This window comes from Ischnura elegans, chromosome 6 (genome assembly GCF_921293095.1).
Source record: "Ischnura elegans chromosome 6, ioIscEleg1.1, whole genome shotgun sequence".
Lineage (NCBI taxonomy): Eukaryota > Metazoa > Arthropoda > Insecta > Odonata > Coenagrionidae > Ischnura > Ischnura elegans.
The window spans coordinates 63,781,573-63,800,579 of NC_060251.1; the positions used below are offsets into that span (position 1 = coordinate 63,781,573).

Below are 19,007 nucleotides of genomic sequence, written 5' to 3' on the forward strand. Positions count from 1 at the left end.
GCAGACCTCGGATGACATACATACAGAAGAGGGATGTTAAGCAAAAGAATTATGCTGATATTTCTGCTTGAGGCTATCGCAGCGCTGGATTACAGTTCTCTCCATGATTTTTCAGGTTAGCTGCGTGGAGGTTGTTTTCAAAATGAAGTTTCGTGGCCTATGCTGGCGACTACTGCAGATCAGGTATGAATGCCGACAGATGGAAATGGCCCTCTATATATACCATCCTCAGCGTAGCCTACCGGCTGCGGGACCGATCAGCGTCGAGGACCCCGATTTTGTGCTTTTTCTTACGAGTCTTTTCCAAGTGGTATTAAATCTATGCCCATCATCTCCATTGAAATTTTCCGCCGATTTTTCAATTTCAATAGCCTCTCGAATGATGCGAAATAAAGGTTGTCTTTGGCAATAACACAGGTTCTGACACTGCTGAAAGTTAAAAATGCTTCTTTTTGAGAATTTTGAGATGTTGGTTAGGATTTAGATAGCTCTTTTAGTTTCCCCGACGTATTTTAACAACTTTGACGCAGCTAACCCAAAAAAACATGGAGAGAACTGAATTACTTATGAGTTCTAAAGGCGGTTTTACACGGGGCACGTCATCGCGCAATCTGACGAATATACGAAGGCGTAAACAAAATTGCGTCGCGTAAAACGATGAATTGCTAGTACACATGTGAAAATGCGTGGATGCGAGACGGCAAAATATCCCCTGCTCTAATTCCGACCTCGCATTCTCGCAATTTCAACAACGTTTTCCGATAGATGTTGCAGTCAAAGGAGGAGCTGACAATGAGTGACGATATGCGTTATTTAAACGGTATTACTCTAATTTATGGTATCGCAATAACAACTGTTTACACGAAACAGACCAGTATGTCAACAATTTCGTTGTTCTTTGTTCTAGTAATCCTGTTCTTTGTTCTAGTAATCCTGTTCTTTGTTCTAGTAATCCTGTTCTTTGTTCCAGTAACCCTGTTCTTTGTTCTAAGTAACTCACTACTCGCCCACTTAACAGACAACGAAATTTCGTGAATGAATGCTTGATTGCGAGAACCGTGTAAAGCGGAAACACATCAGTCTGCGCGACAAATATTGCACGAAAGCTTGATAAATTAATGCAGTGCTAACCTGCGCAATGACGTTCCCCGTGTAAAATGGCCTTTAGAATATCTCATTCGAGTTTTGAGTGGAGAGCTGCATCGAATCAATGTTAGAGTTGTTGACTCGAGCTGATGATGAAGAAGAAAATTGAGTGATATTTACAACCGCATTCGCTGCGGCACATTGTACCGCTCACCCTACGAAGGCCCAGCAAAAGGGAAGAGTGGAAAGATGACGACAACGCGGACGACACAGGCAGGGACCGCTTTCCTCGTTCGCCCGACGTGGCGCCAAACAGGCACATATCGATCGCCCGCTCCGGACGCATATATGTATATCCGGAGACGAATGAACGCCGCCGTGTCCGATAACACCGGCAGCCGAGCACTCTCCCATTCATCACAACTCCTGATGCCGCGAGATCCCACCCACGACCATCGATTTTTTCGCACCGCTCCTCTGAACGTACCACTTTCGAAATAGCCTCCACCTACCGCTCCGGAACCGTTTACAGCAGACGAATGACAACTTTCATCTCGGGAGAGGGTGACAAAGTTATTATTATTGTGTGTCACCGTCATTTTTACACGTGTGATGAATCTGGCAGGCAGGAAAAAACGATGAAGACGGTCATTGAGTTGGCCAACCCTGCTGTAGAAGGCGATAGTATAGACCAGGGTTCTTCAAACTTTTTTAATGCAAGGGCCAAAAATCGATTTTTCATCGTTCGGAAGGCCACAATACACTATGTCACTTCATCACAACATCAATAAAATAAAAAAACATAATTTCAAAGTGCAATAATCTTTATTTGCTAAAACGTTTAAGCAATCAAAACGATTTCTGACTTTTTTAAAATAATGAAATACGCTTTGTTACTTCCACAAAATTCACAGTTTCTATTTATTACCGGTTTCGGCTATTACACCATTTTCAAATACATTGTATGCAAAATGTATGTATTTGAAAGTGGTGTAATAGCCGAAACCGGTAATAAATACAAACTCTGTGAATTTTGTGGAAGTAACAAAGTGTATTTCATTATTAATATGGAGCCCTTCCACCACGTAAAAGCTTCAAGTTTCGATTTAACGATTTCTGACATTGCTTATATTTGACGAGTGTGTTTATGTATATTTTATATTGTGTGGAGTGATAAAATATTATCCTTAGCCTCAATGGGTCGCAACAAATTAGCCGCCAGGCCGCATGCGCCCGTGGGCCGCGGGTGAAGACAGTTGGTACAGACCTTTAAGAAATAACAGCCCTGACGGCGTCAGTTTACTTATCAATGTTTTATGGTAGTTGTTGGAAAATATGAATGCATAAATTTGGTGATGTATGTATTTCCTATGTAATTGTGATACTGGGTGTATTGATACCTTTGATCGATACTATCGATTGTTCATTGTCGGTGCGGTCTGGTTGGTAACCAGTAAATAAGTTGGTGTTCATGAAGTTTAACTGTTTCTTTTCTCGCTTGTGTCACGTCGATGACTGTTTAATTAATAAACGCAAAGTCACGCAAAGTCTATATATAAATCATTCAACAGTAGTGCTATGTTTTTCTTTTACCTATCAATTTTTTATGGTAGTGTAATGCTGTGATAAACGTTGCACACCAGTTCAACCCCGGCAATTTCACCGAGGCCAAGATTTTACGTGACGTGTTTTGTCGCGCGCAGGAGCCTGGTTACCCAAACGCAACACTACAATGAAACGTTGAAAAGCAAACTGACGCCATCAGAGCAATTGCTTCTTAAAGGTCTGCATTATCGCCTCGAGGCCATGAACGCTATTCCTGCCTGCGAGGTTCATCGTACAAGTTTGAATTACAGTGAACACAATAATAATTATTCATTATGTTTCATCTTTCATCTCTAAAATGTCTATAGTGGGTATAAATGTAATATGGGGTTGCGTAATTTTATATTCGGCACACGAAGTTCGGATGCATTTTCAAGAATAGCACTCCGTGCATCGGATTGGATGCTAAGCTGTGGCCCCCTCGTTAGCCCCTTATCAATTTTCCTAATTTTATTTTTTCAAAAGAGTGAAAATTTAAATCGGCACTTAGAAACAGTTACTGCAGGAATTCTATTATACTTTCTTATTTTATTGGTATGCATTGCTATCAGCATGTCACTTCTCTTCGTGATTAAAAATAAATATCCAACCATATTTACATATTTTAAGCTGTTTTTCCGAAGCGGCCTTTTTATTTTTTCATTGAAAAAGATGGCGGACAAATTTTCAAAGGCATCCAGTATTTTCTCCAGTTTAATAGTGTTACATATGCTCTAAATTTTTCAACATTAGTTGCTCTTATCAGCTTAACCTTAACACCGCGATCTATTCTTCATTTAGGGTTTTATTTCGCTAGTTACAATTCGCTTAGTATTGCCATATTTTCAGTTAATTCTCGTATGAAAGCTTGATTCACTGCAGTGCAATTTGTGCTCCAATTGCCATCACTTCCACATGCTGTTGGATGCCCGTTATTTTTCATTAATGCTCTAAGGGAGTTGAATTCCCTTTGCAATAAAGATTATTTTCAATCAAAATATCACTTTTGACAAAAGAAATGAAACCATTTATCATACCAGTGGCTTTATCTGTAATGGACCAAATTGATTCATGGTCTCCAACCCAATAAATACCGACAAAAATGTCTTCAATATTTTCATTCGCAAAAAGCCAATTTTCTTTCATCCGTTTCTCATATATTTGACAATGATGACGGATATTATGAAATACGTGACGTGGTAACACATCGATTAACTCGGAATTCCTCCAAGATTCGTAAATCCGTCTTAAAAAGTGGTGCTAACATTGGTCATGCTTATATTAATTCTTGATTGACTTGACTATAGACTAATTAAATTTTATATCTTGCATTGGGATTGGAAAGAAACTCCCCCGAGAACTAGAAAAATATAGATGGGAGGCATTCGTGCATATGAGGTCTGGTTCTTCAGCGAAAACTGGTATTAGTAATATGGTGGCGTAAATATCGGAATCTAGAGGAAATAAGAGGGTGAGTAAAAAATGGTATCTTTAGTATCAATATTCAAAGAAAATTTCTTTGGATTATCACTTATCACAGAATCAAGAATTTACCGTCAATTATTTAGGGAATCTATATATATAAAAGAAAGTCGAAAATCGTGTTAGTTAGAACACTTATAACTCGAGAACGGCTGCACCGATTTCAATGAGATTTGGTTCTTTGGATTCGTCTCAGGCGGGGTTAACATATAGGCCATTAAAAAAAGGATAATTTCACCAAAAAAATTCATCTCTTTCCTTGGGACATGCTTTTAGGAGTTATAGTAACACAACAATTGATAAGTCGGTCAAAACTACAAATTAAATAATTTGTTATGTTTTTACCACTTTAATAACTGAATTTAGTAACAATATAACATTTTAATTACTAAATATGTTCAAAATATTAATTAAATTGAAATTACATTTTTTAAATTTAATTCGAGCTGATTGTAAGCCCAGCCGTGGCCCAGCTCGAGTTGACCCTTCACTACCGTGTTTGTAAACAAATCTCCAAGCAATTGTTGACAAACGGTAATGTCCGTGTTCCTGTCAAGGAATCGAGTAGTTTTAACTCATTTCCTTGAAAATTTCGATTGCAAATTAGTTACAGCGAAAGGTGAGCTCATCAACAAAGAGTTCCAGAATATGATTGATCACCAAAAGAATCAAAGATGGTTGATTTAGCGAGCAAGAACGAAGATGTGGATGACTAAAACGAGGTAAATTCAAATAGTTCGTACTCTGCATGAATTCGAATCTTTTAAATATGTAACAAACGAAGACGAAATAACCAACTATCTATCTGAATATTTTAAGTCCTTGGACGTACCTGGCTTACCAAGGCACGATTTACAGAAAAATGTAGTTTCTGTGTTCATGATCTTTCGAAGCCTAAACCAACCATAACTACCCAACGGAACGTGTTTGGTGATTAAAATAATTGGTAATTAATGTGATTCACGCAACTTTACTCAAAGGAAAATTCAAAGGTGAGGAAGTCCTTACTCCGTAGATTCCATGATCTCAACTCATATGCCCATTTGAGCTTAAACGCATTCAATTTACAATTCGTGTTGCATTCGTGATAACGATTAAAAAATCGCATGGTCATTCTTTCAGTTTTTGTGTTGTTTGTGGTCATGTGCTAATGAAAACTCATGATTTTCTCATGGTCAATTTAGCGTGCTATGTTCACGAGTCGATAAACCATCCTCTGTATTTCTTCCTTCGCGCCAAGTGCGTAGCTAGGATAGGGGGTTTTGGGCGCAGCTAATACCATGGGTCTGTAGGGTATAGAAAACTAGCTAAGGTAAGCGGGAAGTGTGGGGGCACTTCCCCCAGACATTTTTTAAGATAAATGGTTCAAAATAGTGGGTTTTGTGGCTGTGTGAATATTTAAATATGTTCTGTTTGTTAGCCATCCGTCCCCCTAATATTAATAACAAAATCTTTCATAAAAAAATTCTCTAAGCTCTTGGGGGGGGGGGGTTTATCCCCCAAAACCTCCCCTCGCTGCGTCACTGCTTTGCTTCGCTATATTTATTTAGCTTCATCCGCTTCATCTTGCACCTGATAACAAAACAAAAACTGTTGTTTCTCAGAAGGTGCTTGACGCAAGACATTAAACCCGAATGTGTAGGGCTCACCGTGGTGCGTTTACGCATGCAGTACGTTTACGCAGTGCATTTTTTCCAAACAGAGATACTAAAACTGGCGCGCCTTAAGTCATTTAATGCGAATGCTGCTTCATAGGGGTTTTTCTTGCACGATTTTGAGCATCAGTCAAGCGTCGGTCTGGGGTCGTGTCAACCTGGCCCCTGAATGGGCCAAGTGTTTGCAACAGACTTAGACCTAAAAACATTTTTTTACAGCTAATAACGCAAATAGCCAACAACTGAATGCGTATAATTTTTATTTCATGAACTGCTTTATTAAACCACAATGCCCAAAATTTCTTAAGCTAAAACGTAAGAAAATTTGTTGAAAAAAATCCGCGTAAACGTGCTCCGATTCACCCTATGTAGACTCACTAAAGAAAATGTCTTTCTGACAAGCAATTTTGGTACTCATTTACGTAGTTTTATTGAATTTGTATCCTTATTTTATTATAATAAATTAAACATGATTAAAAACGATACAGCCGCTCTTGATTTATAAATGGTGTAAGTAAACTGTAAGTTCATTGATTGTTAGGCGGTACGAAGTTCGCCGGGTCAGCTAGTAAGATTATAAAATATAACTCTAGTGAAATAGTGTTCTAATTTCAATACCTAAACGGTGACCATACCTCAAAGCTTACAATAAAATTCTTGCCTATGGCCTTGAATTATGTAAATCAAGTTCATTTAAGTGCCATGGAAAAATTCTTCGGCCGAAATGAAACAGAAGAAGTTGAATAGTCCTATAAAGACTCATATTATTTCTCACAACAAGATCAATGAATCCTAAATTTATTTTCTAGCCCTAATATATGTATCTCACAAAACATTGATAGCTTCGTGTTGAAATCACTAACTCAACAGATTTTTTATAGCATTTACAACCGTTTATAAGCTTAGGAACATGTTTGAAAGGTTTCACAGAGTAGCCATTGCCACTTGCAATTTCCTGATCTCACGTACAAGACTGAAGCGCAGAACCTTAACTAAATCCAGAGAACGGATAACATAAAGGAACGGTTATACCTTTCATGAACTTATAAATATTTAAAACGCGAAATCCACTATTCGGAGATCTCTTGAGGTGTATGACTACAAAGAGGGAAAAAACATAACTTAAGACTTGAAAAATGACCTGCATCAGATATCAAGGATTCGCAGAAGATGGCAGAGGTGAATTTTTTATGGAGAACTCTGCCGAGGGTCCATGAAGACTGAATCTCACGAAAAACATCCAAACTTACGGCTTCCGACGTCTCAAGTGCAAAATCAAGAGTTGTGAAATAAGGGAAACGAATACACAGCTGTGAATCCCAAAATCACACGAAGATAAATAAACCTAGCTCTGAAAGTAATGAAGAGAAGGATACGTGTTGAATGAACTGTTGTCGGGTTTCCAAGGGTCAAGTCAGGGTCTGCATGATTTTGGTCGATGTTTCGGTGGGAGACTTTTGGGGACATTGGGACCATTTATAATAATTTAAAATTAAATGAGACAGTCACGAAAAATGTTAGCATCACCTAGTGGCGTAGTCAGGACAAGGGATGAATGGAGAATGGTATTAAACTATTTCTAGGATTCTACATCTACATAATACCCCGCAAGCAGCCTAAAAGGCGTGTGGCAGGGGGTGTTAGGACACCAGACGTTCTTACATAAAAAGGAAGTGTTAAGGAAATTACGACTACCATTCATTTAAGTCCTTTATGGTTCGGGGGGGAAAACGAATTCTCATATCTATCAGTTCGGCAAAACACCTCTCTTAATTTATCGCTTTTTTTCGGACCTGGAAATATAGTGCGGTTCTAATATTACGTTCTTCGTGTCGCTCTTAAAGATATCCATTCTCAACACTATTGAAACACTAATGGAATAAACACTATTTAAGTATGAAGTAAGACTATGAGTAAAATGGGTCATTTTACTTTCAAGAAACAAGAGTGAACTAGACACAGTTGAATGCTTGTGTGGCCAGTATCGTAGCCAGGATTTTGAAATGGGGGGATTTTACCGGAGATTTCGGGTCCCTTCCAAACTGTATGGAAAACACCCCAGGACATAGAGGGGTCCGGGAGTCCTCCCGCGGAAAATTTTGGGATATTGGAAGTTGAAAACGTGATTTTTAGGACTAAAAAACAGAATGTATATCATCGTTTGATTTATTGAGGCCATCTTACTCCTTTTTGGCTCCTCTTTTTTTAAAGGCTCAAGGGGAGGGGGTTGTAACACAGAAACCCCCCCCCCCCCAAAAAGCACCACTTCATAAATACGGATTTATGAATCGTGGAGGCATTCGATGAGTTATCACATCACATATTTCATAACTTCTTGCATCTATGTCAAATGTATGAGAAACCAATGACATACAATTGACTGTAACGAATGAAGTTATTGAAGATATTTTTTTATTCATCGTCATTAGTCCTGAGGATGTTGGGAGAGTCTCCCAACGAAACGTCGGTCAACATCATGTCGACCCTGGCCTAGTTGGAAACCCTAGAGCAGTTCATTCAAGTTATTCTCCGGGGAAAGCTTATATTCATCAGGATACGTATTTCCACAACGGAAACAGTAAAATATGATTAGCGCAAAAGAACCCAATAAAATAGAACTGGAGAGAAAAATCTGTGAATGTTGTCAATGGATTACTTCAATAATTAAATAAATTTCTAAATAATTCAATTAGGTATCCATGAAGTATTTGCGAAGTGTTCTGGCAGTCTCCCCTTCCTCCATGGACCTCACTCTTTAATTCTATATTGGCCACAATTAGACCTACTCCCTTTCATTCTAACTAAAAGTCCTATTCTCTTCTATCCTCTCCCTCTTTTACCCAACATTCTACCTTCTAACACCATTTCCAGCAACCCCACCCCACGCAGTACTCCCTTCATCCAAACCTCCTTTCTCATCTGAACACCGGTGAGAGAAAATACAAATTATGACAGTTCTTTGCTGAACTTCAAAGATAAAAACCTTGGATCGCTTTGCTCTCTGCGTAGTCAATAAAGAAGACGTGGGATAATAAAATATTCTATTTGTTTATACCCTATAGAAAGCATATAACCAACTTTTGAAATATTTTATATTGATATGATAAAAATGAGAGAGTCATATGAAAATGCAATAATATTAATACATCACAGCTAAACTTCAAGCAAAACATATCCAGCCCGTACCCGGAGAGATTTTTTTTACAATCTGATTACGCATATAGTATGGATAGGTATCGCTGACACTCAGTCCAGGTACATATCAAAGGTGAAACACAATTTCCCTTGCTTTTCATACCTCCTTTGATCTCCATTTTCATTCGGCCCGAATATGCTTCAATTCAATGTGAACAATGTCCCTTTTGACTCTGTAAAATTTCATTCTATTTCAGCTCTTCCTTGTTCCTCCACACTCAGCAAAATTAGTATAATAGAATCCATATCTTCGGTACATTCACCACCAATAGCTTAGCCAATAGATGACAATCTTCAATTTCGTTTCCATATTGTGCATATCAAAAGCACATTACGTATTTTTGACTTCACTTCAGCTTCAAGTACTTCCGCAATTGCAAAATTTCTACTGGACGAGCACTTATTTAATGTCCAATTATTCAGAATTCATTTTCGTTATAAAAGAAAACTTGTCTTCCAATACACAGATATCACGCAAAGGAATTATCAGCGAGAAGGCAGTGATTTGGTAAGAAGACAGAGACTGATTCGTACATTTTTCCATATATATTCGAGTAGACTTTATAGAGAAATGATGGTTATGAGTATTACTAAGAAAAAGTATTCAAAATTCTTGTCAGTGGTGCAACTATGGGGGATGAGAGGATAGATTCCCCCCTCCCTGCAAATCTTCATATTATTTTATAAGTATACTAGTGTTTTCCCTGCTGTGATGATTTCCCGCAGAATTACGGTTGAAACTCCAATTTTAAGTGCCAAAATAGTTTAAAATGTATTTTCAGGCATGTCATTATCCAAAACTTTTCCAGTTTCCTTGGAAGATCACCCCAGACTTCTTCATCTCCACCTCAAAGCACATTCCTAGATACGCCACTGATTCTAGTATTCCGCAGAGTTTCAGCATTTTTGGAAAAGCTTTCTAAAACCATTGGTTTTCACTACACACGAGAAAAATTAATACTATTTCAGTACCCTATTCATTCACTCTTATGTAAAAAGTCAATAGTCACATATGAGATCATCAATCACCTTAATTGAGGATTTACAGTAAGAAAACTGAAGAAAAATATACTCTGCTTGCAATGCTTAATTTCATGAAAGAAAACACTTGGAATTTTCAAACGAAATATTCCAACAAGCTATTATACCTCGGACAATTAAAGGCAACTTAATAAAAAAAAATATTTCCATTATTTAAAAGCAAGTATGTCAATGCCTTAAAAATTGCTATCACAGTTTAGATTAACGTCTCAAGTCCACTGACGTCATGGCAAAATTAGCAGTGCCGGAACGCGCATTCCTTAACTTTTTTTACAAGTGAAATACTACTCTGTGTATTTCAGTTGTTTCAGCAAATATAGAATAAACAAACTGAAAAATATTTTTATTTTGGCCACGAATAAATAATAATATAAATTTTGAGGCACCAAAGTTTTTAAAAGTGTTATTTGACCATGTATTAATGCCTTTTTTTAACCAGTGCCAAAACGGCGTTGACACCTCTGCTCTAGTCCTCTGATAAAGATAATACATTCTGCGATTGCACAATTTCACACCAAATCCAGGGTAAGATATCATGGTTCAAACCAAAAAACATTACTTTAAACTGGCTTTTAACGACATGTGTCATTTAAAATAATCATCATCATTAGTCAACAATCCTAAGATTGGTTTGACGCAGCTCTCCATTTCTCTCTCCTATCCGCTAATCTTTTCATAGCTACATATTTCTTCTCATTTACATCCTTTGTAACCTGTCCTATATAACTCATTCGGGGCCGTCCCTTGCCCTTTTTCCCTTCCACTTGTCCTTCAACGATTGTCTTCATCAGACCATCGTGCCTCAAAATGTGCCCAACTAAGTTGTCCCTTCTTCTGCTTAATGTTTTTAGGAGGCTTCTCTTTTCTCCTACTCTCCTTAGCACTTCCTGGTTACTCACACGGTCAATCCATTTTATCTTCATCATTCTTCGGTAGCACCAAATTTCGAATGCTTCCACTCTTGACTTCTCTGCTGCTGTCAACGTCCAAGCCTCGCTTCCATAGAGAAACATACTCCATATGTAGCATCTGATGAATTGTTTCCTTACTTCTATGCTGGTATTTTCAGCTGTAAGAAGATTCTTCTTTTTGTAGAAAGCCCTCTTCGCCTGAGCTATTCTACTGTGTATTTCTTTCTTGCTCCGTCCATCGCTGGTAATTCGGCTTCCCAGGTAAGAGAACTCGTTCACCTCTTCAAGCTTACGCTTTCCTAGGTTGATGTTTGTTTTAGCCTCCTCTCTTTTTCTGCAAACTAATAACTTGAAAATAATAACGGGAATTATTAAAAAAATCGTCAGTTTACGATCAAAATCGGCGAATTTGAAGACAGCAAATAAGACTGAACACCAAAATTACAAATGGTCCGGTACATTTATGTTTTTCAATATTAGGGGTGTCAGTTCAATGCCAACTTACAAGTTCAAGTAGCATCTCAGAGGTCAGTGGCGTAGCGAGGGGAGATGTCCGGGGGGTTCGGACCCCCCTCTCCCCCGAAATGTTAAAACCCAATTTCTTTCCTTCATAAAATAAAACAAAATATTTAAAAATCGTGAATTAACAAAAGATTCGTTTGACAAATGAAGTTGAGGAATGAATGAAATGAAAAGTGTTTAAATTAGTTTAAAATTCACTACTCAGTACCCTGTTTTTCAAAAATTTTCCACCGTGGGTTTTGACCCTCCTCGAACGAAATTCCTGGGTACCCCACTATCAGAGGCTTAAGTGTTACATAAAAAAAACATGAAGTAATTTAATCATCATCATCACTGGTCAACAATCCTAGGACTGGTTTGACGGAGCTCTCCACTTAGTTCTCCTATCAGCTAATCTTTTCACACCTACGTATTTCTTCTCTTTCACATCCTTCTTTAATTGTTCCATATATTTTGCTCGAGGTCTTCCTTTTCCGTTCTTGCCTTCCACTTGTCCCTCGACGATTGTCTTCATCAGGCCATCATGCCTCAAGATGTGGCTTATAAGGTTGTTCCGTCTTCTTGTTAAGGTTTTCATGAGTCTTCTCTTCTCTCCTACTTGTCTTAGGACTTCCTCATTACTAACTTAAAGTAATTTAAAGGACACGAAATTGGGAGGGTAGGTTGCAAATCGACCATGACGTTCACGAACAGTGAAAATGCTTGGAAGCACTGTTTGTACACGCCCAAGGTAAGTAAATATATGACTTTTCTCTGCACCTTAGCGTACGCCACTCATTTTTGGACGCGAAGATGTGGTGCAATCGTGGCCTATTCCCTTGAATACATAAATATCGCACCATATTCAAATATTTCTCCTTAAATTAGAAGATACTTTCTTATTATACGATACATATCAAATAACTCAACTAAGCAAAGTAAAAGAATACATAAACCCAGCAGAATGCGGAACATGCCCAATTTTTAAAAACTACCAGAATGAAAAGATCCTAATATTAAATATACTCGTAGAATATTTTACTGTTTAAAAAACGTATTCCATGGACGAGAATCTACTTTAATTACGTATTATTCAGCATTGTAAAGGAAAATTTGTCCCCCAATTTGAAGATTTCACGTAAAGGATTTATAATTCAGCAGGCATTGATTACGTAAGATGACAGTGACGGATTCCTAAATGCATGTATGACTAAGCTTTATAGAGAAACGATGGTAAAAAGTATTGCTACGAAAATTTATTCCTCCTTCGAATAATGTATCAGTCTTAAAAAATTACTCTTTATCGGATGCTTGAAAACACGACTTCATCAGAGTACTATGTAGAGCTAATGCTCCGCTCTGAAGACCACGGCTTAATACATCTCTTCCGTTTTTATTCACAGCATCCAATACCCATGTGAATGCTGACTTGACAAGCATTAATGATTAATATATTTCTAAATAATACTAATACGGCTTTCATAAAGTGTGTGGTGATTTTCCCCAACACAGTCATTGTAACGGCCAATTGATGGTAAAATGGATTCATTGTAATTACTTTCACAAAACCATAAAGGTAATTAACTTTAATAACTAAGTTTTAAGAATATGTTGTCATATTTAGGTCAAGCTTATCTCATGATCTCTCCGTCCTCAGGTTTTTTTAGAAAGACGCTTGAATCCAGGAAAAAGTAGCCCATATCAGGAGTAGCTCCTTGGGCAACATTCGCTTAAAGTATTTCCGCTTTTGAGGTAGCCGCTTGGGCATATTTAATTAATTTATTCTCTTACACGTGTAAAAAGTATGTGGAATATGGCCGCTAAAAGGAATTGGACGCTGAATAGGGGAGGAAGGTGAGTTCTTATTTGGGAAATGAGTACGAATCCAAATTGGCCGCTAATTAAGGAGGCTACAGAATTGAGGAGTCCTCAACTGAGGTTTCACTGTAGTCAGGATGAAAAACAAAGGATGCGTAAAGATGTGAAGAAGAAAGAAGATCGCTTACCATATGAGATGTTCTGGGGTCCATTGACGTTGTTGACTCCCGAGTGTCCCAGCCGCTGGTGCCCCCAGGCACTTGACCCGGGCACCTCCAAACCGCCGCCCTCCGACACCACACACACGGACTCCAAAGTTCCCGCGCCTCCCTTGGCCCCACCACCGCCCCCGAGCCTCCTCAGTCCCTTCCTCGGGGCCTCGTCCTCGTCTTCTTCCTCCCGGGGGCCTCCGCCCCCCTCCTCCTCGTCGTAAACACCGCCCCCCGCCTCCTCCGGGGGCGACGTGCCCAGGTGGTCGTAGAAGTACCCGCCGTCGGAGGGGTCTCCGCACTGCCTCCGCCTTCCGCTCACCAGGGAGAGGGGTGAGGAGGGCCCGTCGCCGCCGCCCCCTCCTCCCTTATGGTGGTGCAGCGCGGAGGAAGTGGCGGTGGTAGCCACGGACAGCGAAGATGGGATCCTCTGCGGCGGGGGCAGGACCTTCATCCTCCCCTTGCCCGCGCACATCCTCCGCCCCCGCCCCCGGCGCCACCATAGGCTCCGCCGCCACCGCCACCACCACTTGCCCCCGCCTCCGCCGCCGCCGCCCCCCTGGGGCGCCCCCCGCCTCCGCACGAACTCCTCCACCTCCTCCTCCTCCTCCCCGTCCTCCTCGCGGCCCAGCCTCCCCAGCTCCTCCACCGCGGCGGACGTGACAATAAGGAACAACGGTCGTCTTCACGGGTAAACCCCCCACACCTCTCCTTTAAGATCCGCGTGGAGTAGAGTCACTGTCCTGCCAGGAAGAGAGAGAAGGTACACTTCACGAGACTTCTGCAAAAACAGTGCGCAATTGTTCTCTAAGAGATTCCAACGACGATGTACCCAAAGTGTGCATTCGTATGGAAGTTTTAGAAATGGGTCTTCGTTGGCTACAGAAAAAGGTGTACCTCTTGTAACCACACTTGCAACCCTATGATAGTGCTCGTGAGGAGATTAGGAGAAGGTGACTAAGAAAACTGGTTTGTAGGAAAACCGAAGTCCGTTGGGAAGAGTCCTTTGCTCCAGAGTAATGTCATAAAGTAGCTAGGAAAGGTGTCTCTAAGGTGGCAATGTCCTGTTTCAAAGCGTTCTTAGAATGCGGTCTTCTTCTAGGTTTTACACGCCAGGGGAATAGAAAAGGTGTTATCTAGACGACTTGAAGTCAGGATTAACAAATAGGGGGAGATTTCTTCGGGATTTATCTTAGAAGGTACGACAAGGGGTCTCCGCTGAGTACCGAAGCCAATGACCTAATTAAATCTTTTAGCCACACTTAGCTCTAAGGTCGTGATTGTTGGGAGGCTAGGAAAGGTGTTTTTTCTTGGGTAGCTTTGTGGAGCGGCTCTCTCTCTTACGGAAGGGTTGGGAATTCCAGAGACTAGGAGGGCAAGGATTGGAAGCGGGTTGACAAGCTGCCTCCTTGGGGATTGCTTGGGGTCGGGGTAGGGTCAGGGACCTTGGGGAAAGACTTTTTCACCTCTGCTATGCTCACTTAAGGTCCTCCGATTTTTCTTTCACCAAATATGCGTACGAAACGACCAGGATTTCAGCAGACGACACAGATGTATTGAGTAAGGGGGAAGGCGTCCTTTATCCCCCCTGATACAATAACCGATTTAAATCTCCTCCTTCCTCGCCTTGAGTAGTGAGAACGTAAGATCAACTTTCACAGAATGCGCACTCAGATCACGATAGGAAAGAGTTCTGCGCAAGACGTAATCCTTTATTTCATGGGTTGGCAGTCCACCTCGCGCGATAGTCGGTAATTCTTCTCGTAATTTCTTGGACCCAGGATTTAAGACCGACAAAACGTGCGAAAATAGGTCAATGCGTAGGCTCTGTTTGTATCACTGTGAACACTGCCAGGATTAGAGGCAAAGAAAGGAAAGAATCGATTCACTTTCCCTAGAATTCCCTCACACTCACTCGTCAACAATCGCTAGACAAATGCAATCCGTGCGAACTCACTGATAGGCCGGAAATCACCAACATCACTCGATGTGGAGAGGGGATCTCAAAAATTATAGTTCAAACTCCCCTCGCGCCGAACCTCGAGGAACTCAAGTCACTCGACGGACGTTCTTCAGGTGAAGGGGTAAACTTCTTCATCCAACACCACAAGAACACAGCGTTAGACTGAAAACATCCCGCTTAAAGTCAGAAACCACTGGGAAATCCATCACTCTGTTCCTTAACGAGGTCACATGTGATAAGCGATATTCCAAGTGGTACGATCACTCATGGAGAAGCGTACGAAGAATTTTCCATCACATGGGAATGGATAATGAAAACTTTATTGATTCAATGTCACAAGGATGGGGTTCTTTCGGGAGATGAAAAATTTATGAGACCAAAATCACTAGGATGTGCATGAGCGCACAGAGACAAGAGGGATACAGAAGGGCTTGCACAGTAATACAGATACTTGTGAGGGCAGAGAGACTTCTACACCGGAATATCCGAGGCGCAACAAATCAACTTGGGGCTCACTGAATTGTAGAAAGTACAGGTCCGTAAAGAAGGTTGAGAAAACCAAACTTCAAATAGATTTGAGGTGAAAGAGTTTCGACAGCATGCTTGCCCTGGTAAATCGCTTTTGTCCTTGACATAAAATGAGACTAATTATTATTAGTTAAATACGACTGAGTGCATTTAATTCTATTCTTAGAATTGAAGCAAAGAGATCCGACCTCAACCCACCCTCCTTCCTTTACGGAAAAAAGTCAATTAGGTATTATTTATTTCAATGAACAATTACTTCGGTTGTTATTATTACTCTTCTAGTGACGACGATTTTGCTCTTCCTTCCCTTATGTCTGGACAGATAGGTTTCGACAACCTCGCGGGCACAAGGAGAGTGCGAAAGGATGTGCGAGAAAGAGAGAGAAAGATAGATAAATAGATGACTTTGCTTTACTCACGGCATGCAAAAAGAGATACGTGATTAGAGGAGTAAAGACTGTATGGGTGGTGATCGATCATCAGTAATGTTTAGATGGCACCAAACATCTTATTAATAAAAAGGAGAGGAATGAAAATGACAGATTTGTAATCTTCATTTCATTGATGGATACAAACCCAACAGGTGGATACGGTGAGGAAGGAAGAAAGAAAAATAAAATATTATTGCTTCTCTTTTTCTCTCGACTGTTACGATGCAACGAAATGACGTTTCACCCCTGTCAATGGTGTCACCACATGAGAAATATAAAAATACATGTCATAGATGACCCAAGTGATGGATGCAGATTTAGAAAGGAGGCGCACGAAGAAAAATCCAGGGACGTGCACTAACCCAGACAGCAGAATGCAAGCCTGGTGAGAGGACGAACTTTTAGACAAATATCGACTCGCGACAAATTTATGCTGCCTTTTCGAAGTTTAATTTTTGTTTCGACAAAAAACAGAAGTGGCTGAGGGTGGCAGGGGAGTAGTTTTTGGGGGGCAGAATCGGTTTCACTGGGAGTTCCAATAGAAAAAAATATGGGGAAAGATGGGCACACCAATGGGTTATAATAAGTTGTCGGGGAGGAGTTAGGCCAAGTTTTTCTTTTTAAAAATAAGCGGGAGGGAAAAAGTTGAATAAGGAAAACAGAATGCGGAGGACACAGGAGAAAGAACTGGAGGGGGTTGCGGAGATGGAGGGAGAAAATAGGGGTAGTGTGAGTAACGTCACACCCCTTACCCTTACTAATACTCTCCTCTCAGCACGCGTGCCTCAAAATTGCCGAGTGTTGGGAACGGAGGGGTCAGAGAGCAGGAGGAGGGGGAGAGGTTCGCGGGGAAGGCAACAGTGCGTGCGTAAGGAGGGGAAGTAGGTGAGAGGGTAGGGAAATGAGGGGAGGGAGAGAGAGATGAAGAAAGGAAGAGAGAGAATGCGTGAGTCGGTAGTGGCAACAGCGAAGGGAGAAGAGAGTACTAAAGGCGTATATTCATGCGGAGTTTGGAGCCCGATCGATGGCCATGCGTGCTCCGGTCCGAGGAAAACCCATCTGCCTTCAAATCCTCCCTCTATCTCCTCTCCTTTATTCCCTCTACCGTGCGTCAAGTATACACACCCGCCTTCTGACGAAAAACGTGCAGATGTACGCGCTCCTTCTGACCACAAACCTCGCAACGGTGCCTATATCACAAATTTTATCAGGGTATGAGAGTGATTTTGTGTCAAGAACCAGCTAGGAAAGACCGAGTCAAAACCCTAAGGAGAAACCGCTTACCCTTAATATACGGACAAATGATGGGTGAAGGGAATGTTGCCCACGAAACGCGAGATGAAATCAAACCGCGGGAGGAAAATGCGTACCAATGATCAATGCTGCTATGATAGATCGCATCAACTGAATTAACGATGGAGGAAACTAGATATAGAGAGGATTAGACAGTGATAATCGATTGATTGCTAACTTAATTTCGCCCCGTCAGCACTGCTCTGCTCAGAGAATTGCCGATGCGAATCGTTGCTAAGCAATTAATACCTATTCCTCTAGAAACTATCACGAACACCTCACCACTTCTAAAGAGAGATAATCTAAAAGAAGAAAAGCCACCAAATCGACAGTCGACCTTAAATATAATTGCAAGAGAGTTCAAAAGTGCAGACAGATGCTCCGAAGACACGCTAAGATCGAAAAAATGGATGTTACACTGCAGTGAAAGATTCGAAAAACTGACTTAACCGTGAAGGAAACTATAAGTAATGTATTGGATGATGGGACATATATATATATATATTTAATTGTTTTCTTAGTTCAACCTATCCATATTGTTATCGTTAAAAACGTTGGCCCACTGTGGAGATAAACACGATACCAACTCCAAGGCATCTTCTTTCCCCGCCAGGAGCCTAGAACTCCCAAGACGTTCTAAATTGTTCCCTCTTTAAGGCAGAACTAAAAATGGAGCGGCGGGTCATCCCACGCCAGCCGAATATTCTTTGCCTAATCGACGGATGGGTTTTACACTCAGACCACACATTTCATCCACGGACAGTGAAAGACAAATCTACGGGATCCTTCTAGGTTTATTAACATTTCCGGATAGAAATACAGCTGTTAAGGCTTTATGACTCACAAATCAAGTTGGAAATAGGGGGCTTTAAATTATTATTGTTTCGATATAGGGTAAATGCAAGAAAAGTAGCCAACAGAAATTCAACACCTTCTTCTCGTAAGCCGGTTAATTAGTTCAACAATTGAGAAAAAGCCAGGTTACACCAAGGCTTAGTTATTGAGGTGGAGTGAGAGAGAATGGTGGTATTAAGTCATAAATTAAAATATCTGCCTCCTCGTTGAAACAGTTTCTTATCTGCCACTCAAAACATTCACTGTTCTGTAAAGTACAATTCAATTCTTGTTTTGATGTACCTTATACCTATGTAAAGTTAATTTTTACCCGAAGAATCTCATTGATTTAATGTAACACACTAGGGTTAATGATTTCAAGTTTCTCATTTGGACCTTGAAAAAACTATTTGGTCAATCAGAAAATTCTTCCCAATTTAACTCAATTACAAAGAAAAAAATCTCAATTTTATCTA

The 19,007-nt window shown here is 40.4% G+C and overlaps 1 protein-coding gene across 1 annotated transcript in view; it reads right to left on the minus strand.

Moving 5' to 3' along the window:
• Nucleotides 1-14,327, minus strand: part of LOC124161378 (loricrin-like) — a 350,959-nt gene extending 336,632 nt beyond the window's left edge. The window contains exons 1-2 of the mRNA XM_046537693.1: nt 14,257-14,327; nt 13,462-14,165 (exon numbers count right to left, since the gene is read on the minus strand). Of these exons, the coding sequence (XP_046393649.1) occupies nt 13,462-14,165; nt 14,257-14,327 (775 nt within the window). The remainder of the gene's footprint in view (nt 1-13,461; nt 14,166-14,256) is intronic.
• Nucleotides 14,328-19,007: the final 4,680 nt, after the last annotated feature.